We start from the raw sequence: 25908 nt of genomic DNA, 5'->3' as shown, positions 1-25908 counted from the left end.
GTATTACGGGGCTTCCTGGCTATATAATAATATTAATGTCTGAACATTCAGGTTGGTCTGCAGCTCGTATTTAAGCATCTCTAGTTTTTATGTGAAACAAAACAGTTTGCAGTGAATGTTCCTCGTTTAATCCATTCTATCCATTTACGTTTATATTAGTGAGTAAATTATATAGGTTGTTATTTACACATGCAAATAAGGTGACTGAATAAGAAATGCAAAAGTATTTTCCCCATAAACATGCATGGAGAGATTGTGACAAATAATATTTTTGTTACAACTGACACATTATGTTGAAAGATGGTGTAAGAAGCACATCTAAACCTTTTTCATTGTCATTTTTACACTAAAACTCCATGGTGATAAGAGACAAAGGAGATAATTAACAAACACATTTTTATTCATCCATTTATTTAGTACAAATATCTCATAATGATTGGAATAATAATATGCAAATGATGCTGATTCATTTTGATTAGATTCTTTCCCAGGTTCTTTGTGCTTACACTCTACCATTTTAAATATCTGCAGAAAATACCTCCCGCAATTCAAACACACAGCAGACTAAAACTCATCTGGGCTTTGGAGTGCAGCATACAGTGCACACCACAATTGTACTGCGAAATTATTATGGTAAGGAAATCAGCTCACACTGGAGAAAAGGGGGAAAAATACAAATAAAAAGTACATGGAATTTGTAAAACACTCATCTGGTGTAAAACAAGGATGGCTATAATAAAGGAACCCTATGCCACATTGAAATTTGGTGATTTTGTGACCATTTCTTCTCCAGTGACCTTGTAAAAGCATGTGCCATAAATGAGCTCCATTAAATCCCAGGATATTTAAATCTGGCTTCCACTGCCAGGAAGCTGGGTAGTCGCTGAATTGTCCAACAGAACATGTGTCATAAAACGTGTTGACAGTTTCTCCCATGGCCTGGACTCCATGAAAGTGGCAAGCGAAAGTGGCAAGCGAAAGAGGAGATTGCAAAAAAAGAGATCCCAACACCCTCAATAATATGCTCTGAATTCTCCAAGCTCAAAAACAGGAGTTTTTTTTTTTTTTTTTTTTTATTAGTACTAGCAGTGGCAATAATTGTGCAGACCATGGTCTGTTGTGATAGGGAATAAGCACACAATTACAGTTGATAATTGTAGATCTTCAAAGCATTTACACAGCATGCCATATTCAAATTTATATACAAACAATCTTTTCCAAATAGATTCAGCAGGAGATTTACTTACCATCAAATTTTTTTTGCTGACATTTCTGACACTGTAAGATTTACAGCCTGGCACAATAAAGCACTGGGCTTTATTTTTTATGTAAAGAAGGAGAGAAGGGAAGACAGAGCAGAGTAATCAGCAATCAGCAGTGTCCAGACAGTGGACATGACCAGAATGATGGAGTGCAAGGTTTTTTTGATGGACAGGAGAGGGAAATGGGTGAGGTTGGACCCAGGCGAGGAGATTCAGGTGTTGGGGCGGGATCAGGTGATAACGGTTGGACCTCTGCGTCCTGTTCTGTCATGGATGTTGGAGAGCTTCAGTGCGATGGCGATGAGGGGGCCAAGGACCACCTGCCAGCACCCAAAACAGTGTCACCACAAAAACCACAGTCTCTATGGATGTCCAGAACCAGGCTTTGAGAGAAAGACCATGCTAGATATTCAGCCTGACAAATAAGTTCTACAAATATATATAATTCCCCTCTTGAACCCATTTTGTCACTTTGTCATAAGCTCTCTCTTTAACACAGACAAGCATCAGAAGAGAAGTTCAATCAAGCTCAGAAATCTGAATCCTCATCACTGACCAGCTTCATCAAGTGTAAATAATAGCCATATTTGTGCATTGGTGAATAGGGTGTGTTCTGTGGGGTAAACTTTTACCTGAGTCTCTCTGTTGTGCCTCTCAGGGTCCCTTTCAAAGGTCTCAGCGTAAATGCGTATGGTGGCTCCCATGCCTCCCCCCGCCCCGCTGAGGCGGAAGATGATTCTGGATGAGTCACTGAAGATGATCCTAAGACCCTGGGTAACACATCATAGAACATTATAAATATTTCAGTGAATGGTCATATATTCTCGTATGCAATGGTACAGGGACTTTGTGGCCTTCTGGTTCACTAGGCTACTATCATCCTTTGGATTGGATTGGTTAGTTTTGTTCAGCTAAAAAGGATATGTTCTGATCTCATTGTTTCATCATAAATGCCAGATTTATGTACTTGATGGTGTATACATCACAAAACACTGAACTTTGATTATTAAATTGTGACTATGCATATTTGTTTTTTTTACAGGGCATGGAATAAAGGAAACTGAATGCTTCCTGCTTTATTGTGTGTTTTTCATAATAATGGCCCACCAGCCATGGGTACATAGAATCAATGAGTTCAGCAGGTTCAACACATATGCTGTCCACAGGGTGACACTAAAGTCACTGTTGTAATATGTGCTGGTGTAACTGTGTACGCGACGGTGCTGGGTTGAATTCAGTAGCCACCATGACTGGCATATGTGGAATGCTTGTGCAAAGCCCCTGGCTTCATGCTGTCACCAGACCCTCATCACCTATTGGTTGGCCAACGAGTGCATGCCGGACTGTACATGTGAACGTGTGCGTTTATGGGATTTACTGATAAGGGGTGTTGGGGAGGAAGAAACCCTGATAAAGAGAGGGAAATGGAAAGAGAGAGAGAGAGAGAGAGAAAGAGAGAGAGATAGACAGATCTGGACAGCTGATTCTGACAGTCCAGCTCACAATGCAGCAATGGTTATTTCTTCTTGTATTTAATGTTTGTGTGTGTGTGTGTGTGTGTGTGTGTGTGTGTGTGTGTGTGTGTGTCAAGGGAAAGAGCTTTGCAAGACATTCCTGAATGGAACAGAGCGGCTTATCTGGATACACTTCAAAGACACAGTTGGAAAGGATGCAGTAGGATGAAATTTATGGTGAGAGGGATGGAAGGTCCTATGAGAGAAGGGGCTGCACACATATTTTGGTCCCTATGGGTGAAGACACATGGGACATCTCTATTCCCTGTCTATATGGGGGAAAAGTGACTGATATTGTATCACACTTAAAAGAGTCCATTCTTATAGGCTTAATATTTAACAAGTTACTTATATAGCTATGTATTTTGAAACTAATGTTGAGATTAAATTTATACATATTTAATAAGTGACACACTGCAAGAGCCTAATGCAAACAATGCATATAGATAAATAACATTATGAATGCAATTAATATGACATAATATCCTTTCAATTGCAAATCAGTGTTTCAGCTATGTGCATATAGAAAGGTAATAAACTATTGGCTTCTAACTGTATGAGATGGTGGTGTACATCATGTATTATATATGACGTATGACGTGTAAATTTATTCAGACCTGGTTCCGCGCCACAGTCCCATCTACTGGGTCGATGTACTCAAAGTTGTCCGCCTTCTCAACACTGTAGACATTGTTACCAACAGCAAACTTCTGGCTAGGGAAAGCTTTTTCTGTGATTACTGCCTCCAGGTCTTTCATGAGGTAAAATGCTGCTCTGGGGTCAAGGGCATCATAATCAAACCTTTGGAAGAAAACAAAAACAAAGAAAAACAACATATATATATACACACACACACACACACACACACATATATATATATATACTTATATATGTATATATTGTATGTAATTGATTATGAAAAAATTCAAGTATATAATTGTCAGTGTCACATGTCATTTTGGGGTTTTCTGGGAATCGGTTTTGGTTGATTGGAGAATTTCTTCACTTCTCTGCAATTTAGTGTTGTCTTACCCCCAAGTGGAAAGGGTGTAAGTTTGGGGGAATTTATTAATAATACTTTATGATAAAGGGAAGCAGTTGGAAGATTTTGTTCACAACTGTGCAGCTTTCTCATAAGTGAGTCTTTCTGAAAACTGTGGGAAATTTCTGTGGGAATGGAGCACAATGCAGAGTGTGGCTGTCCTAGGGGAGCTATCAGGATTTTTGTCCACATCAGCCAACAAGGGGAATTGAGGAGCAAAAAGGGATCCAAGTCCCACAAGAGAAACCTGAGTGGTTAAATAATTTGTCAAATCTGCATTGGCACAGACTTCTGACACCAACTCATTGTTTCTGCTGTGGATGAATGGGGTCTGATAAGCTCTGCAGAGCAGCAGCTGGGATACAGACTGCAACTTTACACATAAAGTCGAGGAAATGGGTGTGGTGAGATGTACCCACTTAAGTGACCAAAGAATGTAAATGCAAGGCACATCTCTATGTTGCTGATTAAATGCAACAACGTGAGTACTTGCCGACAGAAGAAGTTACGACCCAGCTTGGCCCAGTGGTCCCTCACAATTTCTTCTACTGATTGTTTGCGGGATGCCATGATGGACAGCCACACCAGGACGGACCACAGGCCATCCTTCTCTCTGATGTGATCAGAACCTGCATATGATTTATATGCATAATTAATAATGTTGCAATCTGAAGGCACAAAGCCTGGGAGGTGTAATTAAATGCTCAATGTTTATTTAAAAAAGGGACACCAGTCATATTTTTTCAGTTATTTCTATTTATGTGCAAGTGTGCACTTTCAATCTGGAGAACATATTTTGATACCATAACATGTCACATACATTGAAAATAATATGTCACATACATTGAAAACTAGGAGTAGAGTATTTAAATAATGCTCCAAGTACAATTACACTTTATAATAAAGGTCCCCTACATGTCTTAGTGGTCACCTAATACTACAGTACAGGCCAAAAGTTTGGACACACCTTCTCATTCAAATGTGACCAGTACAAAACTCCACATGTGTTCATTCATAGTTTTGTTGCCTTCAGTGAGAATCTACCAATGTAAATGGTCATGAAAATAAAGAAAACACATTGAATGAGAATTCATTTTTATGAGAATTCATTTTATGGTTATTTTATTGTCAAACTAGTATTTATGAAAAAGGCCTGTAGTTTAACACCTCTTAATTCTTCATAGTTTAATTATGGTAAAACCGATGTTGTATGTGGGATCATAATGAGACATTCAGATATTCTGTGAATATGCACTGAAACTACTGATATTGAAACTTGGTTTGGAAAGCAGGTTTGTTAATGGACAAACACATACACCCTATAAACATTTTTATTACTTTCTGTCCAATAAAATAATAACGTTAGTAATTAATGACTCCATTTAAGTTAAGTCTAGTTGTCTTAAAAGGCATAAAGTGCAATATTTATGTTTTATAAAAACCATCCTTCTATATTTGCCATCTAATTAATGACTCAGGCATTTTTCACTTTATAGTTAGGTAACTGATGTCTATCATTCCACTAATATGAACTCAGCTTAATTTTTTTCCCATAAATGGACAAAATCCACAGATATCTGGTCAGGAACACCTATGCCATTTTCATTCTGCCTTTTCATATTCCCCTCCCTTCTCTCCACCACATTTTCTCTGATTCATAAGCAGACAGATTTTGTTGTGCTTGGGACGGCTGCCAGGTGAGCTCTCTGGTGTTTCACAAGGTTGTCTTCCTTTTATAGCTGAAGAATGGCGATTATTTACAGAGTGAATTAAATCTAATGGGATAAAAGGAATTCAGGGAAAGTATGGTACTGTGTAATCATAATCTTTACAAAAGGTTCTTTAAAAAGTTCATTATGAGCCTACAGTGTTCCTCAAAACCATGAACTTAAACCTAAAATAGTTTTTTTGGGAGGAATGAAACACGTGTAGTAATCCAAGAGAAACAAATGAATGACTGAATTGGCTGTATGTGCAATATCTCACCTGTCCCAAAGCTCTCCTCTCCACAGAAGGAACACCGCCCAGAATCCATGAGATTCCCAAAAAATCTCCAGCCGGTAGGAGTCTCATACAGCGCCACCTTCATGGCCTTAGCAACCCTGCAAATGTCAGTATAAATGTCAACTGATGATGGACAGAAGAGCACTTACTGAGCATTGAGCATGTAAATGGTTGCACATGCTGTGTGTTTGAAAGACAAGTTATTTCATTTTTATTTTGGGGTACACTGTGGGTTGGGTCACAGGGCTGGTGCATTACTATAAAATGTTCCAGGACAGATAAATAGATAAATAATTAGATGGATGTACAGACAGACAGACAGACAGCTGGTTTCTGGTCAGAAGATCTAAGTGTGTGAGACCCTCAAAAAGCATCTTCAGGCACTGCGAGGTGCTGCATCGGTGCTCAGTCCTCTCATACTCCGACTTATCAGATGTATCCCTCAGCCCTCCGACACGCCATAAACATTTAGTACAAAGTGGCCCTAAGTGTAAACACTCGCCACGGTGGAGAGCTGCTCGAGCTCCTAAAAAGGCAGAGTCCTGGGACAAGGCCATGCTCTACAAAGAGCCACACAGGACATGTGCAGGGAACTTGTTTGAAACCAACACACACATAATGCTTAAATGCATTCACCATAATCCATCTCAGACACCTCTTCATTAAGAAAAGCCCTAACATTCATTTGCATATAAGAAGTTTTATTCTTTTGAAAAGTTAAGAAGAGGTCTCAGTACACAGTTTCAGGAAACTGCCCACAAATATCTTGATAGCAGTGAAACATGTGCTGCCTGTGGGATGATACAGTAGATGGGGGCACAGACGTGATCAATCAAGATATCCCCAATGCTAACTTTAACACACATTAAAAGAAAAACACTGATATGTTATTAAAAATTCACAGCAACAGTGTGAGTACCAAATTGCAAAAGCTTTCTCTGGTACAAAGAACATGAGCAGTACTTCTCATCTAAAGAAACAACCAATGTATAATGTGTAAATGATTAATCTTAACCATACATTCGTTATGTTAAACTAAAATATTAGAATAAAGGCTTTTCAAACTTATCTGATTCTGTAATTCTCTAATTGCAAAAAATCATAATTTGCCTGTTTAACCTGTTCAGCCCTGGGTCTTTTTTTGGACATACCCAAAATTAAACAGAGAATATCTCTACAACTGCATAAAAATGTACGGTATATAGTATGGTATGGTGTATTAGTATAATTAGTATCATTTGGCCACCTGAGAGAGGCTGTAGAAGCTATACTCCTCAAGTAACTCATAGTAATAAATGATAATATTAAACCTGCATCAAACATACTGCTATAAAAGAGAACAGTGAGCATTAGTAGAGACATTTCCAAATGATCTATTTTGGACACCATATGTGCCATTTCATATTTCTCGGGAGCCAAACTATAAAACTACTTACTACTTACTTACTTTGGCCTATCATAATTCATTCCTAATAATTACAGCTGTTTTGGGACAGTTTTGAAGATATCACATCATATGTATATTCCCCATATATATGTATATATGTTTTACATTTAAAAGAAAAACAACAAAAAGATTTGAAAAATGAAAAATATAACTGTTGTATAACAATTCCAACAGTCAACAGTCAAAATGAACTACATCTAGATTATTGTGAATCATGCCATTGCTTGAATCAGCTCTTTTTTTAGAAGTGAGGAACTGTGGCACCTGGTACTTTCTGCAGTGTATGGATGGCAACACTATTGTCTGCCTCAACGTCTTCTGCGCACAGGAGATGCTCTCTATCAAATGAAGATTCAACAGGACAAACTGCTGTCTTACACCAGAATATCCTGCACCTCCTCAGTCGTTTTTTGCCGCCCCATCATAGTTCAGTTTTCTTTCAGAATCTATAGAAACAGCAACATCTGCCACATGTTCTTATGCATTTTGTCTGTAAAATTGTTCACGGCTCGTTAGAATTGTCTGAGCCTATAAAATTGAGAGAGAATTTGTTGAAATAACACTATTCACCAGCCGCAATGCAGGACACACCGTGTATGCACACATAATGGCTGTATTACGGTAATATTGCAGCAGGGGTGTGGTTTTTAGCCATTTGCGTTTTGTCTTGCAAAACTCCAGTGGAGTTTTTGGTGATGTTTGGTGAACTGGTTAAAGGTATTGTGGTTGACATTTCCAGGGTCATCAGTTCAATTTTCTCTGTCTTGTGTTCCTGATTATCTGATTGTGTGTATCTGTGATCATTGGTATAAATGCGTCCTTCTTGTTTGTCCACTAGTATTTTATCCATATTCTGTGTGTTCATGTATTGTGATGGTGTGATTCCCCTGTTTGTGAATCTACACATTTGTGTCCATTCTTCCATGCCATGTTCCTGACAGTGGTAAATTATCTGGTGAACACATTGCTCCACTGGTTTGAAGAGCATGTCTCATATGGAAAGTTTTTAAATCTGTCATTGCATCAATTATTCCGCCCTCCCTGTCATTAAGGGGTGTCCTGCTGGTCATACTGACCTTTAAATCCTATTAAGTTCATTATCATATCTCTAATCATGCTGCCAGTTGCTTCATAATTGTTCACTATTTGCCAGCCTATTTCTGTTGTACTACTGTGATCAAAGTTATATCAGGTTGAAGTGGAAACATATTGAGCCGTTCACTTGGTTTAGAGTAAACTTTAGTAAGTATGATGTGCTTCTACACTATGGTGACTTTTGAATACATTTTTTGAGACGATTCAGTACATCCATGCCATAATTTAATGAATGAATCAGAACATTAGCAGTGTCATTACATGGATGGATGGAAAATACTATAATTCCACGGTGGATTGTCTGACCTGTCGATGGCTGTGCTGGTGGGCATGCTGCGGGCGAAGCCGCGGACTCCTGTCTGTCTGAAGTAGGGAATGCAGGAAAGGTTGGCAGACATCACTGCCAATGAGTCTGATGGACTCACAAAGAACCCATTCTGACCCAGGATCATGTAGCGATCCTGCCAACAGACAGCGATCATATGAGATGATGAGAAGCTACTCAAAAGGTCCCTAGAAATGTTCTTCTTCATAACAAAATATTGTATGCATACTGTAAAATATGTAGTTAAAGTCACAAAGGCAAATGTAAAATCACCAGGCAAATGTAAAATCCTAAAACTCTAAAATTTATTGAAAAAAAATATTTTGTTAATAAAATGCAAATATATTCAAATAAAATTTACCCCATCTGAATCAAAGGCAGCTCCAAAGCCAAACTCGCCACCTTTCAGAGACTCAACAAGGGAGACAGCGTAGCTTGGGTTAGGGTTGGGGTGTTGGCCCCCAAAATCCTCCAAAGGGACACAGTTGACTGCAGAGTTTGCTGGTGCACCAAGCTCATCACACAGAATCCTCCTGACATAGGGTCCCATCACTGAAAAGCACATCATTGTTTATTCATCATGGATTCATGTAAACAGTTTTTCTGTCGGTTTACAGACAGAAGTCTTCACACCTCCATTCATGGCATCGATTCTGATCTTCAGCTGCTCTGGGCCAGTTAGAAGTCCTTTGATAGCGTTGAAGTCAAAAATTCCTCTTAGCAAATTAAGGTAGACGTCGACCGAGTCGACAATTTCAACTTAAGGAAAACAAACAAGAGAATTAATATAATTAACATGTATAATGAAAATCTTTTTTTATGAGAGGAAGTCATTTTCATACCTCTGAATGGCTTAAATTTATTCTCCAGATCAAAGTCCTGCCGACCCACCCTGGACAAGTCAATGCGCAGATCAGGGCAAATAGTGAACTCCTCCAGAGTGCGACTGACCTGGTAGATTTTGTCCATGACGGTGTCTGGACAGGGGCCTGGGGAAGTACAACTATTAACATTGTTTCCCATATTTTGGCACGATTTTCCACACGGACATATAGCATCTACATTAATGGCTGACTTATTATTAACATTGGGATCATTTTTTTATCTCACACTTCATGCAATGTGGGTTTTGTGAAGACAATATCATGCTAAACTTCCTTCCAGACAATTCTTTTTATTAGCCAACCCACAATTTTTGTAAGTAAAACAATTAAAGAACATGGGTAATTAAAGTACATACAAATGCCTCCTTTAACAACAAATCTTGGCCTAAAAATGATTAACATTTCCCCTATAATATTATACACATATGTACAAGTATTACTGTTTAATCAGTAATAGATATACACATAATTGACAGTACAGCTGTAGTATATCACGAAAAAAATCTCGGATTTGACAATGGGCATTTGGGAAAACACTGTGTAAAGTCCTGTTAAACAGGATGTAGTGTATGATTGCAGGTGTTTCCTCTTTATTCTCTCTTCATGTCGTCTTTCCCCACAGTGTGAGTTCAGTCCATTCAAGGTTGGACAGGGAGCAGAAAAATGCCCAGCGTGTCACAGGTTCTAACCTCCATTAGCAATGTTGAACTTGATCCCGAAGTCTCCTGTGGGGCCGCCAGGGCAGTGGCTGGCAGTGAGTATGAGCCCTCCGATGGCTTTGATCTTCCTGATGATGCAGGACACCGCAGGAGTGGAAAGGAGTCCATTGTGCCCGATCACCAACCTTCCAATCTGAAAGAAACATCATGACAGTGGAAGTCACTGGTTCTTAGGCAGCTATGATGCAGTTTTACACTTAACATTAAAAACAGACCAAAATAACAGATAATAACAATAAACCTCCCACAATAACAATTACAAACACTGGTTCTCCCAATCCAAACTATTTACAGCATAGCTGTGTTAGCATAGCTATTTTAGCCCACCTTCCTCACATTATAAAGGACCCAGGAAGCCCTGAACAACCGAGGCCTGTTGCCGTGGCATGCAGAGGTCATCATAATAAATGCTATTTAGACACGCTGCAGTCTACATAACCTCTGACCTTTGCAGGCGCCTGCGACTACATGCTATGCGCAGATGGGAAGGGTAGCCGCCTTTGGAATGGGAGCGGGAATAAATATTCTCACATTAGGGTGTCATGTTGTTTTTTTGAACGGCAAACACGGGGTGCGTGGCCCTGCCAGACACGGGTTGCACTAGCTGGCTTTTTGAAGGCAGTGAAATCTCCGAGGATCAGAGGTGGACTTTAGTTGCCCTGAATGCGAGTAACAGCTCAGTTCGGTCGTGAGTCATGTGCTAAATAGGTTTGGCTCTTCCTTCGTTACATCAAATGCACCATTCCCTGTTTTGGGCTAAGCAGCTGTTGCCCTTTTGTTCTTCTCCTCCAGCGCCGAGGAGCGGGGTAGTCCCCGTCCCACTGCCAAATGTCTGTTGTTCAGTACGAGTGTATTCCATCAAAGCTTTGAAGGGGTCAGCCATATAAGGTGCTCTCTGAGATGCACTCTGCGTGGGGGAGTCGGTGCACTGGGGCTCTGCTTTTCTTTTTCTGCACTCGTTCAAAAACAAACCCCAGGAATCACATGAAACTGATTCCCAGTGGCTAATGAGGGTGGCAGTAGCCTAGTGGATGAGACTATGAACCAGAAGACCAGAAGTCACCTACTACCATTGTGTCCCTGAGCAAGACATTTAACTCTGAGTGTCTCCAGGGGGGCCTGTCCCTGAAACCGTTGCTTGTAAGTCGCTCTGGCGTCTGATAAATGCGTGTAAATAAAATAGCTTTTGCCGTAAAATGTAACAGCTATTGTAAAAAGCTATTGAGTTCCCTGTTTTTTGGCCCCACATCCTGACTGCACAAGGTTAATGAGAGGAAAGTCCAGAGCAGGCAGGAATCGGCGGGTGGAGTGAGGGATGGCATAACAGATAGATAGGGCAGGGGAAGAGGGACCAGGTTTTTCCCCCCCACTCTTCTGTTTCCTATCAAAAACCTGTATGGACGTGGTAATGTTTTATGATTTGCAGTTCACTTGGAGGTGGGGTGGTGTAGATGCCTGGAGGTCACTGTTCCATCCTTCATTTAGGCCCTCTAGACATCAGGAACATAAGACAACTTCAAGACAAGGGAGATGCAGATGCTGAGTTCTTACCCCATTGGCTGCGGCCATCTGAACGATGACCTCGGTGGCCGTGCGGGTGAAGTACCTCCCGTCGCCCCCCACCACCATCGTGCATCCCTGGCGGTCCCGCAGGTCGATGGAGGACAGGACGCTCTGGACGTAGTTCTGCAGGTAGTTCTTCTTGCCCTCGAACACCGCGGTTTTCTTGCGCAGGCCGTTGGTGCCCGGCCTCTGGTCGTCGAAGGGGCTGGTCTGGACGGTGAGGACGGGGATCGGGTTGGTCTCCATTTGCGCCTTCGGAAAGAGAACCCGTCGCGAATGTCAGCGTTTTCTCGGGGGGTTCGGGAGAACAAAGGACATCGGAATAAAGTTCTCTCCGAGAAGGTGGGCGTGTCCCGGATGACAGCGGCAGCGCACACTGCTGCCCCGACCTTCCCCCTTCAAAGAGCCGCGCTCATCGGACGGGTCCTGGGGTCCGCAGCGAAACGGGGGAAAAAGTCGCGCAGAACGTCCTCCCCTCGACTGAGTCCCCTTCTCCTCCCCGGGCGGCCTTTACAAGGACAGCTGCGTGCCAGAAAAACTCCCCCAAAATAGCCCGTGATGCGTGGAGAGAACGGAGTCGGAGCGGCGCTGTAACCGGACGCCGCCCCGAGCGGCGGGGACAGTGAGATCACGTTTAATTAAAAGCGCCTTATTATTAGCACCATAATGGTCGTTTTTTTTTTTTTTTTAATGGATTATTATACGTGTAGCAATCATACTTCATATAAAGAAAGCAGCCTTAATTTAATGGCTAATTACATCAATTATTCTATGTAATAACGTTACGTGTGCGGTATTTTTTTTTCACGAAATTAATAAAAACAATTTAAAAAAAAAAGTAATTGATGAAGAAATAACAACGTTTTTTTTTTTGTTGCTTCATTTACTGTGTTCATCTGAACTTAGATCTTTGAAAATTGTTTTCTAACAATCTGTGACGCTTTTGAAGCGAGACACGCAGCATTCCACTGGAACTCAAGAATAACTGTTGCTGATAAAGTTCCCCTCCGCATGTAAAGATGGTTAAAAAATCTGACGGGACCCTTGGCTGCGATCTCAGTGGAGCCTGGTCCAGATCACGACTGAAAATAGACCAGAGTATAAGAAAGCCCAAATAAAAGGGCACTAATAGTCCTCACATAATTAAGGATCCTAAAAAAGGCATTCGATTATTATTATTATTATTATTAAGTATAGCAGCAACTAAGCAAACAAATCACGGCATCTTTAAGAAAAAACACTTTATTTGAAAAAAAAAAAAAAAAAACTTTGGTGCTCAACAAATATATTAATAGATACTACTTTTAACATGATGATCATAGTCCGTTCGACAGCTCAGAAACCACATCACTGCGTCAAAAAGAAAAAGTTCCGCGACGGCGCCCCGGGATAAAAGGAAGCGGGAAGCGGCGCGAGTGAGGAAGACCCCGCCGCGCCCCTCGCGTGATGAAGGCGCAGGAGCGGCGTGCTCGTCTCCGCCATGATGCTGTCTATGGTGAACGAACACTTTCGTTTCTCGTACTCGGGCCTCGCTCCCGCCGCCGGGGCCGAGCCGGGGTGGTAATGGACGAACGGGGGGGCCGGAGCCCGGCTCGGCGCGCAGCAAGGTCCCGGCAGGGTCCGGAAGTGTACCCGGAAGTCCGGGTACAGCGGGCGGCCTTCCCTGCAGAACTGCGGCGGGCTCCTCTTAAACCGCTTCCGTCGGCGCAGAAAGCTGCCGTTGTCGAACATGTCCTCCGACGCCGGGTCCAGGGACCAGTAGTTCCCCTTTCCCGGGTGCCCGGGCTCCCTGGGGATTTTGACGAAGCAGTCGTTGAGGGACAGGTTGTGCCGGATCGAGTTCTGCCACGCCGGGAACTTCTCTCGGTAGTAGGGGAACCTGGCGCTGATGAAGTCGCAGATGGCGCCCAGGGTGAGCTTCTTGGTGGGGCTCTGCAGGATGGCCATGGTGATGAGGGCGATGTAGGAGTACGGGGGCTTCACGCTGCCTTTCCGGGCCCGGTCGCCAGAGGGCGCCCCCGCGGGCAGCTCCGTTTCGGGACAGTCCGGCTCCGATTCTCCGGACGCGTTGAGGTCCTCTCGCCCCACGGCCCCGGGGGACTCGGCTGCACCGTGGGCTGGGGCGTAGTCCTTGGAGAGGGTCATGGTTCCGGACCCCGGAGCGGTTTCTGGAGAGGTCTGTGGCGCTCCCTGAAAGACGCACTGGCCGAGGCGTGGGGGGAACCTCTGGCTTTTATGAGGGGTGGTCGCATTGATGGGCAGACCTGTCACCGCGGGACACCAGCACGGACAGCGGCAGTGCCGAGGGGGGCTGGGTGCAAACTTTAAACCGTGCATTGTTGTTGTGCATGAATTACAGACGTACATGCGCGACCTGCAATCGTTTCACCATTCTCGAGACGAGGATCACGTTTAGGTTGTCTTTCGCCATGCTTTGAGCCCACGACTTAATAAAAGTGTAGAACTTTTAATCGCACATTTCTACTAAACTCCCGCCTGGTGGATTAATATAAAATTTCACGCCGGGACTTATTCCACGTGTCACAGACGACACGATATAGGAACGGCGGGTTTATCCGCGAGAAAATACAGTGCCCTTCACCGAATCGCGTGTTAACCGTATTTAGTTTACAACACGACATATTTGACGGCAAAAAAAAGCTACGCTACCTAGTTTATTAGTGTGTGTGTGCCGCGGAAAAATGCTAATGGCGTCATTAGGCCTGTGGGGCGAGATTCGTCCGCACAGTAGCACAGCTGGACGTGGGAAGCGTTTCCAACACCACACCTAACCTCGGATTTAAAACCCGGCCCTTTCAACGCCACACCTGGTCGCTTTCGCGGGTCGCCCCGGGGTTTCGTTCTGTTTTTCCACTCCAGGACGCCCACGGGTGGTGTGACCATGAAAATGGCCGTGGTTGGCTTCCCCGCTACGCGCCGAGAAAGGGGGCTTTAGAGGCCCGTAAACGGGGACATAAGCATCAGAATCGAGTAGGAAACAGCCAGGCTCCCCGCCGAGAGTAAGAAAAAAAAACACACACACACACACATTTCAGCCAGTACACGACCACCTGAAACATATCTTCATTTTTAACCCCTGGGACTACACACGGGTCCTGGGAACTCAGGAATCACTTTTCGTTATTTTAAACCCCAAACCCACGAGGTGCGTATTTAGATCCAAATAAACGCATTCGTAAGAGCTGAATGTGTAGGCCCGTCACAGCAGTGACATTGTACCACGAAATAAAAACATCAAACTCTACTGCACTTCACTGCAACTGTTGGCAAACGTTAAATCACCATTTAGAAAAACACACATGTATCACACATGAAACAGCTATTCAAGGCCACAGACTGAAGATGTTTCAGGCACATTGAAGAAGTATTTCTTTAGTGTCAAATGCTGTCACCAGTGAGACAGCAGACCACAAAACTTATTTTTAGCAGGGTGGATCAATTAATATAAATCTGAATGCACTTGGCTGAATAAAATGTAAAAAAAAAAAAAAATCCTAGACAGTTTTTTTTTTTATCCTTGACTGAATGCTAGGGTTTTACAAAGATACAGTACAGTACTCATAAAACCAAGTTTATTAAAATTCTAAAGGCTAAAGTTGCTGTTCTGTAGAAAACCAGAGTACATGTTATAATACAGTGTATCCATATGACTACAAACACATGTTGTTGGCAAGTGGATGCTCCATATTGTAATCAATAAATTAATTGCTAAGCACATAAGCAGAATAAAACTGCTTCCAACAGTGAACCAATGATGGATGACTCCAACCAAACTGCAAAGTAACTTAAGATATCCTGAGAGGGACTTTTTCTAAGCAAGAACAAAATGCTCTATTTCAAATGACCATCCTCTTTGATTACAACGGTGGCAAATTGTTCTTGCAGTATTTCTTGGTCCAGATGTCTTCCTAGAGGGAGGGGAATGGGAAGCTCAAATATAAAATGTAAAGGACTTAATGGGACATAAAATGTTTCTTATTAGTGTATAGGGAGATCAGCACCTATGAAAACCAGTCTGTTGACCCTGGGCTCCTCATCGGTCCATGCCTCTGGTGTCTCCTCCAGTTCATACAGCTCATGGACGCCCTGTAGCATCACCCGCTTGGCTTTGCCCCAGAGTGACACAATGCCCTGAAATAACAGCACAGACAGCGGTTGCTGCACAATCCACATACACAATGCAAGCAAATGGTAATACACAGAGGAAAACTAATAAAAAAATATATATATAGCAGTACATTGTTTGTGAAAGTATTTCCAGCAAATTAGAACAAATGCTGCATGCCGTACCGGTCACCGTTATGACCTAATTTCACCATCAGGTAACACTAGTAAAAAATGTATATTAGAATGTTTACCTTTAATCGTACAACATGCATAGGATAACCTTCTTTATTGCTCAGATTCTTCTCCCAAAGAAGGTTCTGGAAAATAAAATTTTATGAAATTTAATTTTTGTCATACAGAACAGCCACTGTTCTTTCGTAAGGTCATAATTGTTAGTTTAATCTTAATACTTAAATACTTCCCATTGAACACTTACCTGAATGAAGGCAGATAGAAGATCTTCTGAAACATCCCCAATAACCTCAAATGTTACAGTTAGGATGCTCTAAATAAAGACCCATACATTCATTTAATTACATAAATAACAAAGATATAATTATACTTTGGAGACATTGCTCTGATCCTATGTATATCTTTCACATCACTTGTTTTTTTAAGTACACTTTACAAGGTAATTATTATAATTAATATTAACACATATTTCTGCTTGCATGGCACCATGACTGGGGAGATTGTGCCTGCTTCTCGCCCTGTAGGGGTTCTGAAATGGCATGGCCAGTCACACCTCTCCCGAGAACTTCCTCACGGCATTAAACGGCCACTTTACAGACATTTAAGGCATTGTGGGGAAGTGTTAAAGTCAAACACTTCCTTTCTCATTTGGTATAACAACAGAAAAACAGGGGTTCATTTGCATGAAAACAGCAACGGTGTTGCACTTGATTGTGTGCAAGGGTGGGGGTGGGTGCAGAATTGCACACCTCCTTCACTGGTGAGAGGAAACCTTTCTCAGTGCTCTTTTGTATAACTAAAATGTATGACGTATGATGTTAACCCATGTATGTTTAGTCAGCACTAGACTAAAAGCTTTGCTTAGTTAAAATAAATCCTGAAACTGCGCATTTATACTACTCCTTTCTCCGGAAGTCGTCCACATAGAGTTAACATTCACTAAAGAACACATTTTTAAGAAACGCAGGGTACAATGGTTCTTCAAACGGAACACATTAAGATGACATTTAGCAATCATGGGCTAACAAAATTGACTTAGTGATTGTACCTTGTCTAGATGTGGTTGAGTCTGTTTGACACGCTGTAGCTTCTCAGCTAACCTGTGGAATTCATTCATTCATGTTTTAACAAGACCAGTTAAGAGCATTGCAATGAGGCAGGTAAAACACAGATAAAAATACCAATTACAACAAAAAGTTACATTCACAAATATATGTAGTGATTTTACCCTACATGAATGAAATAAAGTATTGAGATGAATTAATAAAATACATGCTCTGTAATGATTCAGTTTGTTACTGAGATCAGTGTGAGGTTGATAGGTGTTGTGTGGGGTAAATATATAAAAGCAGCCTGATAAAACAACTTTAACACATAGTTTACAGAGCTATTGGAAAAGGTGTAAGGAACAGTTCACTAGTGGATGGCGAAACCTGCTATGAGGTGAATGGGGTGCCTTTCAGAGAACTACAGTTGGGTTGCAATGCATTGACAATAGCAACTATATGAGACTGCAAGTACATTTCCTATATAAAAAAAAACAGGCACATTATATAAGTTGGACGAAAATAAACCACACATACGTACATTGGGAAAAATAAGCAATTGACACAGTTTTCAAGTTTTCCAACTTATAGGGACTGAAGAGTAATTTGTCTCTCAACTGTGAGAGACAAATTGTATTTTTTTTTAAATCACATTGTATGATTATTAATCAGTGTTTTGCATTTTATTGCCTGAAATGTTTTGAACTCGTTACTTGTATGAAAGACACCTGTTCACACACTCAATCAGACTCCACCCTGTGCACAAATTTTGGCAAAACCAAAATTGTAGACCTGCATAAAGCTGGGATGGGCTGTAGGACAATAGGCAAACAGCTTGGTTAGAAAATGGAAGAAACTGAAGATGACTGTCAAATCTCCCTTGGACTGGGGCTCCATGCCTCGTGGAGTGTCAATGACTACAGGACCTACTGTCAATGGATGATGCAGAGGAGGCATGGGAGAAGGTCATGTGGTCAGATGAGCCTGAAATAGAACTTTTTGGTATGAACTCTACTTGCTGTGTTTGGAAAAAGAAAAAGGATACATAGATGTTTTTGCCAAGGGTACAGGACACATTAAAGAGGGGGTGGAAGGGGCCATGCTCCTTCCCTCAGTAAGACTGTTAAAACCAGCGCAACTAAAGATTGGCTCCAGTCGCCAGACCTGAACCTAATGGAATGTTTGTCCTGTCTTCTTTGTCCTGTCAATAAACCAGTCTCTGGAGGCAGCTGAAACTCCCTGATGTTGTTTCTCAGCGCCAGTGCCAATACCTAAATGATCTGTACGGAGGTGTAGGCCAAAATCCCTGCTGCAGTAATGTAAACCTGGTCAAGAACTAAAGGACAAATTTGACTCCTGTAATTGTTTCCGTACCAAATTTTAAGTTCTATTTTATGTCAAATGTCAAATACTTATTTTATTAAGAATTATTATTTTTTGAATGCATAGGAATAAAAATTATGCAGTGTATCAAATACTTATTTTCCCCATACATACATATATAGAAATCTGCATTTTTAATAGTGTGACAGCCAAACAATGTGTACTCGCACACATTTTTAAAAATAATTACATGCTGCTTCTGAATCCAATATCTAATCCAATCTGGTTTTGTTGGGATCTCTGCTATGGACCATCTGATCTGATTTCTGAACCCTTAAAAGCTATTTATGTATAATTATGGGACATAATAATTAAATTATGTAATATTATTGCAATGAGGGCAATATATTAAATTGTAAGTTTGATTCAGTTTTCTACATTTTTGCATCTACATTTACATCAAAGTTACATTTAAGCAGAGAATTCATTATTTTAAAAAAAAAGTAAAATATACTTCAAATACAGACAACAATGACTGTTTTGCTGGTTAATAGTTTCTATAAAACGTTAAAATTACATGAATGAAGACATTGTGTGAAACACTGCAGCACAGCACACGGTGTCCTATGCTTTTAACCAATCACCATTAGTGGCACCTCACTCAGTGAACCCTTGGTGGATCGGGATTCGAACCAGCAACCTTCTGATTGCTGCCTTAACCGCTAGGCCACCAGGAAGACATACAGTGTGGATTTTGTAATATTTTGGCAAACAATGTTGGAACACTTCACGTTCCAGTTCTGATTTAGCACCACTGTGTAAAGGTGTCATGATACTCAGCCCAGGCCAACGGGGTGGTTTTTGTGGGAATTGAATATCCTCATTTGCCCCCTCATTGAGAAAACAAACAGCTAGCAGATTAAACTCACAGATGCTTGTGAGCCTCACACTCGAATCCAGAGGGGGTCACTTCCACCTACAGAATGTGCAAGCGATCCAAAGGGCAATAGGAAATGGATGTGATTGGGCCACATCTGACTCTGTTACCAAAATGTAATACTCTGCAGCTGCACTTCAATAGAACTGAAGCCCCATTGATTATTGTTAACACTACTAGACAACTGTTTCCCAACTATGTAACTATGCCTTGTGAAATTTCTTTATGTTTTTAGACTTATATATGTCTTCACCACCACTATAACGGAAACATTTAAAAAGAATGAATTTGGAAAGCTTTAATAAGCGTATAATAAAAATACGTTGATATCTGTATACCAGAGACAAGCAAACACATGCGACCTCACTCAGTCCACTAAATACTCCTAAACACCAAACCTTAAAGAACTGAATGCCCATACATGAACACAGCACTGCGGTTGAGGTGTGAGAGCACACGAAATGAGAAAAGGTTCTTACCGCGCTCCATCTTTTATGTCAAAAGAATGCAGATCAAGCACTTGTGATAAGTCAACCCTGTGAAGTATGACACATAAGACACAATGCTGCATTTTAGGAGAATTGCACTTAATGTTTCCTTCACATTACATAAATATTAAGGTATAATGTTTCCATACAACATATTAAGTTGAATCACCTTTAGCTTTGATTACAGTATTCATTCAGTGTGGCACTGTTTGACATTATGCAATGCCAGTCTAGAGCTGAACATTATTTTTAACAGAGATTTTGTTGTGATTGCAAGATGTCTGTGCCATCAAGACAGAAAAAAACATTCATGGAAAAGTGTGGTCACTCAGTGTATTCAGGTAGTCGGCTTCAATGTTGCTGAACCCAGACCTGACTGCCTGAAACTACCCCAGTTCAACTGTCATTGTCACAGTAAAACACTGCGGCACAGCACACACCTAAATGTTTGGCTGCAACTCAGACAACAGAGTTGTCTGCACTCTGCTTTTAAACATCACCCTTGATGAGCAGTGGGCAGCCATGACAGGCGCCCGAGGAGCAGTGTGTGTGGGGACGGTTCTGAGATTAGGGTTCCCATACTTGAAGGTATTAATAATGTGTTGTAGAGTTCTTAACTCAATTTAATTGTTTTAATTACTTACGTGGATAATTTGACAGCTTTTCAACAACCATGGGATATCTTTGGGCATGGTTGATTAAGAAATGAGAGGTTCTGCAGGTCATCAGCATTTAACTACAGTCTAACCAGGATGTAATGGTAATGGATGTAAATGTCTATAAGGGTCACACATGAGCTGTTTCATGTTTGCAACAACAGAAAAATAAATCACTGCTGGCAACCATTCCATGCCACCTTCATGTTTTTTGTTTAATAGATCTCACCTTGATCTCTGTGTTTCTAGAATTTTCACAAGGCCATTTATAGATCTGAATAAGAAAGAAGACAAATGATCATTATGAAATTTTATGGATAAAAAAAAAAAAAAAATTACAAGGTACTTACTCTACAGTTCCTCTGAGTTGTTGTAATTGTTCTTCATTTACAAGGTCTGTTTTGTTAATGATAGTTAGGTCTGCCAGAGCAACCTGTCTGAGTTAAAAATAGAGCAAAAAAACAGTTTCTATTGTACATACCTTTTATAAAGGTTTACATTTAAATATATTAATATGATAATTAATGTTATTATTGTTATTATTATGAACAATATTAATATAATTTACCTTTCAGCTTCATTGATGAGACCATCAGGTTTGACCTCGGTCAAATGCTATAAGGGCAAATATGAATGATTAGAGATGTTTAACACCAATTGACATAAATAAATGTTTAGAATGTGTTAAGCTTATCAACAGCTAATCATTTTAAGTGGGGGGACTGAATTCTGGTGAATTTACCTGCATTCCATATTTGGCATCAACAACCGTCACTATGCCTACAAGAAATAAAAAGAAAATTCACTGGTGCTTTAGACCAGAATTAAAGTCAAATAAATGTCTGCCTCTTTCTGAGCACACATGTTTCAGCAATTTATGACCATGTATGAACAAGAAATATCTTGAAATTTTATATTGTGATTGAGAATAATACCCTTTTTCTATTGAAGTGCAGGCAAAATAAAACATAATATTCACCATCCAAATATAGATCACTTCCCAATTCAGCATCGACCCAGAACATGGAAGCTACAGATCCTGCAGAAAAGATAAAAGACCCATTAAAAGTGATACACAGAAACACAAACTGCATTATTATAAATAGAATAGTGTTTATAATAGACTAGTGTTACTGACTTTTCATTTTGAGGTTGTCTGCTTGTTCAGATAATATATTTAAGTATCAGTAGACTGAAAATCAATGTAAAGTTTTAAAACTAAACAATGGATCCCACATGATGAGTGGGGAGTGGCCATCCTTCTGAGTTCATCATGACTGACAGGTCTATCTCAGCCAATGAGGGAGCTCATCAGTCCAAGTACCCAGAGGAACATGCACACTTATCATGCATTAATCTAGAAATCCTAATAACCATCAAATAACATACTCTTAGCAAATAAAATTAATAAATCTGCAGTAAAGGCCTGAGCGGAGTTTATGGAAAGATATAAGCAATATCAATGATGGAGTGCTTCCTGGACTATTCAACATTCATTTAATATGTGTAAGTTTATCTGAGCAGTGTGCCATCTGTTCTACCTGGGTGTGGTGTGACAGTCCCATTTTTCAATTCTCAAGTCTTTGTTTCCCTTAATTATCCTGTAGGTCAACTATGATTATGAGAAATTTAATAGGAGACTACATTTAGGGAGCGGTGACTGAGTAACTGGTAGGTGTGTGCACCTGGGTCAGCCAGTCCGGTCGTCTCCAGAAGAATATAGTCAAACTTTCCTTTCTTCTCCATGAGATTTTCAATAGCTTTCAAACCATTGTCTCTACAACGGGAAATAAGGTAAGTAAATTCCCTTCAAGACATACATGACATTGTCAAATTTTACAATAATGTAAGAGAAAAACAACTTCAATTTTCAAATAAAGAACAGCATGCATTACTGAACTAAAAGGGGTAGAAAAAAAAGATGTCAGGCGTAGACAAAGCAGAGCTGAGTAGTTTTACAACAGGAGTACATACTTAACAGAGCAGCACAAACATCCGTTACGGAGCTCCAGCCACTCCTCATATAGCTCCCCTGCCTGGCTGACAGCCAGGGACTTCTCCAGAGCGCTACCTGTCAAGACAGTGCCAGACAATAACAATAAGACATAATAGTTACATGCATGTATGAAATAGTAAAGGCATGGTGAAAAATGAAATCGAGTTAGTTTTGGCTCGTATTTTCAGATTGCACCAATAGTGCAAACTGAGATCCGATTACATGTATGGTCAAACAGGTCAGTGTAGGGGCGAGGCAAGAGCCCATCCCATATTTGGGAGAATGCACAGTGGAAGAAACTTAGCAACAGCCTACTTATTTTTGGATGGATTTTGCATGTAAACTAATGTGTGATTTGGGAATATACAAAGTAACCTGCACAATTTACACGCAAGCAATAACTGTCTAAACTGAAGAAAAAAAAAAAACATGTAAATCAAAAATCAATCAAGAAAATTCTCCAGGTATACATGGCCCCCACAGTTTTGATTTGTAGAGGAAAGAGAGGAGGGAACATGATCCTGCAAAAGGAGAAATCTCACACTTTCGCTTCATTAGACTGGAACAGTGGCAAGAGAGAGAGGGAGCAAGCCCAAACATGCAAGCACCCATTAGAAACAAGCCCACATAAACCACAACTCGCTGACCAAGAGCTGAGAAACCGCTCTTTGGGTGCATAGGAGCTCGCATCCTTGAAAGTGATCTGATGTCAACAATAGGAGACTGATGAAAAATATACAGGTGTTGTAGCGCCCCCTAGAGGGGGGGGGACACATTCGAGAGCTGATCAACAAACCGATGAGCAGTAAAAACTTACCTTCCCCAAATTCATTCAGAATAACAGCAATCCGTTTATTGTGCTGCTCAGTTAAGATGTAATTCAGAAGAGTTGTCTTCCCTGAGCCTGTGGGTTTTCGGGAAAATAAATTATCCAGCGTGGACCTCAACAAACACCGCAAAACATTCTTTAATATATAAATATTAAAAATATTAGACATAAATTAATATTAATTTGCATTCCTCGCAGAAAAACGAATTCACAACTAATTTATAATAACAAACAGAGAAAATGTTCGCCTATTTGTTACGTAGGCTATGCGGTTTTTAGAGAAGGAACGTATTCGTTCTCACCTAAATATCCGGTGATTATAGTAACAGGTATCTGTGCAGTAGCCACCTCAATGGGCACCAACTCCGGACAATCCTCCTCATCCATTTCAGTCGGAGCTCACAGCGGGACACGAGTCTGAGCGCAGGGTACACAAACCAGGCAGAGTAGCGCCTGGAGGCAGATTATATGATATTACATGAATTAGCCTAGGTCGCTAACCGCTGCCCACAACTATTTGTCGCCTGTCGAGCACGGGAAAGTAATGACAAGTTTTAAAAACATATAAAAAGACGGAAGTCAACTTGAGCGGTAACCTTAAAGTGCAAAAGGAAATGTCAGAAATCAGTAACGTCGCACCATTCAGCCACTCACGCAGCTGTTCTTCATCGCCTCCTGGCCCACTGGAACCTGGCTCACAAACCAAATGCTCGCTTGCGCCACTCGCTGGCCGGGAGTGGACCTGACGTCAAGAGGGAAATAGTCTAGTGGGGCAAGATGGAAATGCACGGTGCTCAGTTGAGGTGAAGTGCCTGTTTGTACATTTACATTTACGGCATTTACTAGACGCCCTTATCCAGAGCAACATGCAATCAGTAGTTACAGGGACAGTCGCCCTGGAGCAACACAGAGTGTCTTTTCCAGGGACACGAGTGGGGTTTTTATTGTGACTGTGGTCATCTGGCTCATAGGCGGCTGTGTTACCCACTAAGGCTACTACCATACAAGCGCAAGTTCTCCTCTTTATAGCCTAAAGAGAGTTTTACAGGTACGGCGCATTTTACTGTTGTGCATATCTGTCTTGTTTGGGTGAAATGAACTCTAATATTATATATATTTATATATTATAACTCTTATAATATATATATTTACAGAACCTGTACTATGCATTTTAATCTATAGCATTTTTTCATGCATTGCATACTATGCATATGCTAATACACACCAATTTTCCAGCAGGACAGCGCAAAGTGAATGTGCCACGACTACAATAGGGAATGAAAGGAGAAAACTAATTCCACTGAGCAGAGCTTGATGAAAACTATTCATGGTGCAGCTCTCCAACTTCACAGTTTTCTGTTACAATTTCTGATTGTTCTGTTTGTGAAAACATATCAGCCAGTCTTCAATCAAAACCGTGACTTTGACTGGGCGGTCAAACCTCGATCTTTATAGATTATTTCTCTTGTGCGCCAAACTGTAATAATGTTCCGAAATAGACCCCCCCCCCTCTCCGAAGTGTTTGTTTAATTTTTTTTATTTGCATGAGGCAAACGGGTCGGACAGGCGCGCGACCGAGTACCTCTGACCCGCCCCCCTCTCTCTCTCTCTCTCTCTCTCTCTCTCTCTCTCTCCCTCTCCCCTCCGCTGCAGAGAAGAGCCGAAAATGCGGAAGTTTCCACCCAGAGGACCCGCCGTCACCCCCCGGAGATGAGGCGTGAGGTGCCGTCCGCGCCCCGCGGAGAGCCGCCGTCCCTGCCCCAGTAGCCGGCAGCCGCAGGCGGACACCATGGCCGGCCTCCCGGCCTCGGAGCGCCGGGCGTTCGCCCTGAAGATCAACAGGTAGGAGGCGGCGTGCTGCTGTCCCGGAGCAGGCAGCTACACGTCCCCGGCGTGGATACGAGGGCGTGCGACGCATTCTTCTCCCAACCTCGCGTCGCTGCGACGACTGTTAGATTCCTTCTCAGTAGAAAGTTGAGCGTGAGAAAGCCACGCTTCTTCTTCCTTTTGGCGCCTTTCTGTCCAGTGAGCGTGTGGTCAGTGTCCCATCAGAACTGTTCAGGCCACTAGGGTGTGTAGAAGCCTGGTGGGTAACACAGGATTTGAACCTGGGTCTTCTGGTTCATAGGCGAGGGTGTTACCCACTTACATTGTGTCCCTGAGCAAGACACTTAACCCTGAGTGTCTCCAGGGCGGGACAGTCCCTGTAACCACTGATTGCAAGTCGCTCTGGACAAGGGTGTCTGATAAATGCCATAAATGTCCATTTCCGTCTCACTCTGAATATGGAAGTCCGGCGTGTTCATTTCCTGCTGCAGATGTGAGTTCATGGTGTGAATATGTGACACGTGCGCTGCTCTCTCCTCCTCGCCGCATGTGGCCATTGTTCCTGTTCTGTCTGTTGGCAGCTGGGGAGGAAGTGTCAGAGCGTGGTCAGATGACAAAAGCGGCGGCCCTC

The 25908-nt window shown here is 41.6% G+C and overlaps 4 protein-coding genes across 6 annotated transcripts in view; 1 reads left to right on the top strand and 3 right to left on the bottom strand.

The window, feature by feature from the left end:
* Positions 1 to 379: 379 nt before the first annotated feature.
* Positions 380 to 12368, bottom strand: pgm5 (phosphoglucomutase 5). Its single transcript, XM_028978720.1, has 11 exons — positions 11844 to 12368; positions 10263 to 10425; positions 9532 to 9678; positions 9323 to 9448; positions 9051 to 9241; positions 8671 to 8825; positions 5805 to 5920; positions 4312 to 4447; positions 3394 to 3577; positions 1895 to 2032; positions 380 to 1582 (listed from the first exon to the last, which is right to left on the bottom strand). The coding sequence occupies exons 1-11, from the start codon at positions 12099 to 12101 to the stop codon at positions 1493 to 1495; spliced, it is 1704 nt and encodes a 567-aa protein (XP_028834553.1). The 5' UTR covers positions 12102 to 12368; the 3' UTR covers positions 380 to 1492.
* A 765-nt stretch (positions 12369 to 13133) lies between these two features.
* Positions 13134 to 14339, bottom strand: foxd5 (forkhead box D5). Its single transcript, XM_028990033.1, has one exon. It carries the CDS (start codon positions 14220 to 14222, stop codon positions 13203 to 13205), a length of 1020 nt encoding a protein of 339 aa, XP_028845866.1. The 5' UTR covers positions 14223 to 14339; the 3' UTR covers positions 13134 to 13202.
* Positions 14340 to 15431: 1092 nt separating this feature from the next.
* On the bottom strand, positions 15432 to 24826 carry cbwd (COBW domain containing). Of its 3 annotated transcripts, none has more exons than XM_028993938.1 (16): positions 24047 to 24826; positions 23753 to 23903; positions 23439 to 23525; positions 22600 to 22696; positions 22311 to 22402; positions 21605 to 21664; positions 21368 to 21405; positions 21194 to 21240; positions 20976 to 21062; positions 20855 to 20899; positions 19961 to 20017; positions 17224 to 17275; positions 16420 to 16488; positions 16235 to 16300; positions 15878 to 16007; positions 15432 to 15784 (listed from the first exon to the last, which is right to left on the bottom strand). In XM_028993938.1, exons 2-16 carry the CDS (start codon positions 23835 to 23837, stop codon positions 15708 to 15710), a joined length of 1089 nt encoding a protein of 362 aa, XP_028849771.1. In that variant the 5' UTR covers positions 23838 to 23903; positions 24047 to 24826; the 3' UTR covers positions 15432 to 15707. The 3 variants fall into 3 exon arrangements, with proteins under 3 accessions (XP_028849771.1, XP_028849780.1, XP_028849761.1); XM_028993947.1 differs by having other exon boundaries at positions 24105 to 24826; XM_028993928.1 differs by having other exon boundaries at positions 24090 to 24824.
* Positions 24827 to 25116: 290 nt separating this feature from the next.
* The window catches only part of dock8 (dedicator of cytokinesis 8), a 28891-nt gene continuing 28099 nt past the window's right edge, over positions 25117 to 25908 (top strand). Inside the window, exon 1 of the mRNA XM_028993903.1 lies at positions 25117 to 25292. Within this exon, the coding sequence (XP_028849736.1) occupies positions 25240 to 25292 (53 nt within the window). The 5' untranslated portion in view covers positions 25117 to 25239. The remainder of the gene's footprint in view (positions 25293 to 25908) is intronic.

Source organism: Denticeps clupeoides, chromosome 1, assembly GCF_900700375.1.
Source record: "Denticeps clupeoides chromosome 1, fDenClu1.1, whole genome shotgun sequence".
In the NCBI taxonomy this organism is placed as follows: Eukaryota; Metazoa; Chordata; class Actinopteri; order Clupeiformes; family Denticipitidae; genus Denticeps; species Denticeps clupeoides.
The sequence above is the reverse complement of the archived record's forward strand: the minus strand, read 5'-3'. Positions and strand labels throughout refer to the sequence as shown.

Coding starts and splice junctions, on each gene's coding strand:
- pgm5 (XM_028978720.1), bottom strand. CDS start 12,101: ATGGAGACCAACCCGATCCCCGTCCTCACCGTCCAGACCAGCCCCTTC. Junction 4,448..5,804: donor AGAGGAGAGCTTTGGGACAG/GTGAGATATTGC, acceptor AATCATATGCAG/GTTCTGATCACATCAGAGAG. Junction 2,033..3,393: donor GGACTGTGGCGCGGAACCAG/GTCTGAATAAAT, acceptor TGTGTTACCCAG/GGTCTTAGGATCATCTTCAG.
- foxd5 (XM_028990033.1), bottom strand. CDS start 14,222: ATGTACGTCTGTAATTCATGCACAACAACAATGCACGGTTTAAAGTTT.
- cbwd (XM_028993938.1), bottom strand. CDS start 23,837: ATGGATGAGGAGGATTGTCCGGAGTTGGTGCCCATTGAGGTGGCTACT. Junction 23,526..23,752: donor TATAATCACCGGATATTTAG/GTGAGAACGAAT, acceptor GAAAACCCACAG/GCTCAGGGAAGACAACTCTT. Junction 16,489..17,223: donor CTCAACCACATCTAGACAAG/GTACAATCACTA, acceptor GTCTTTATTTAG/AGCATCCTAACTGTAACATT.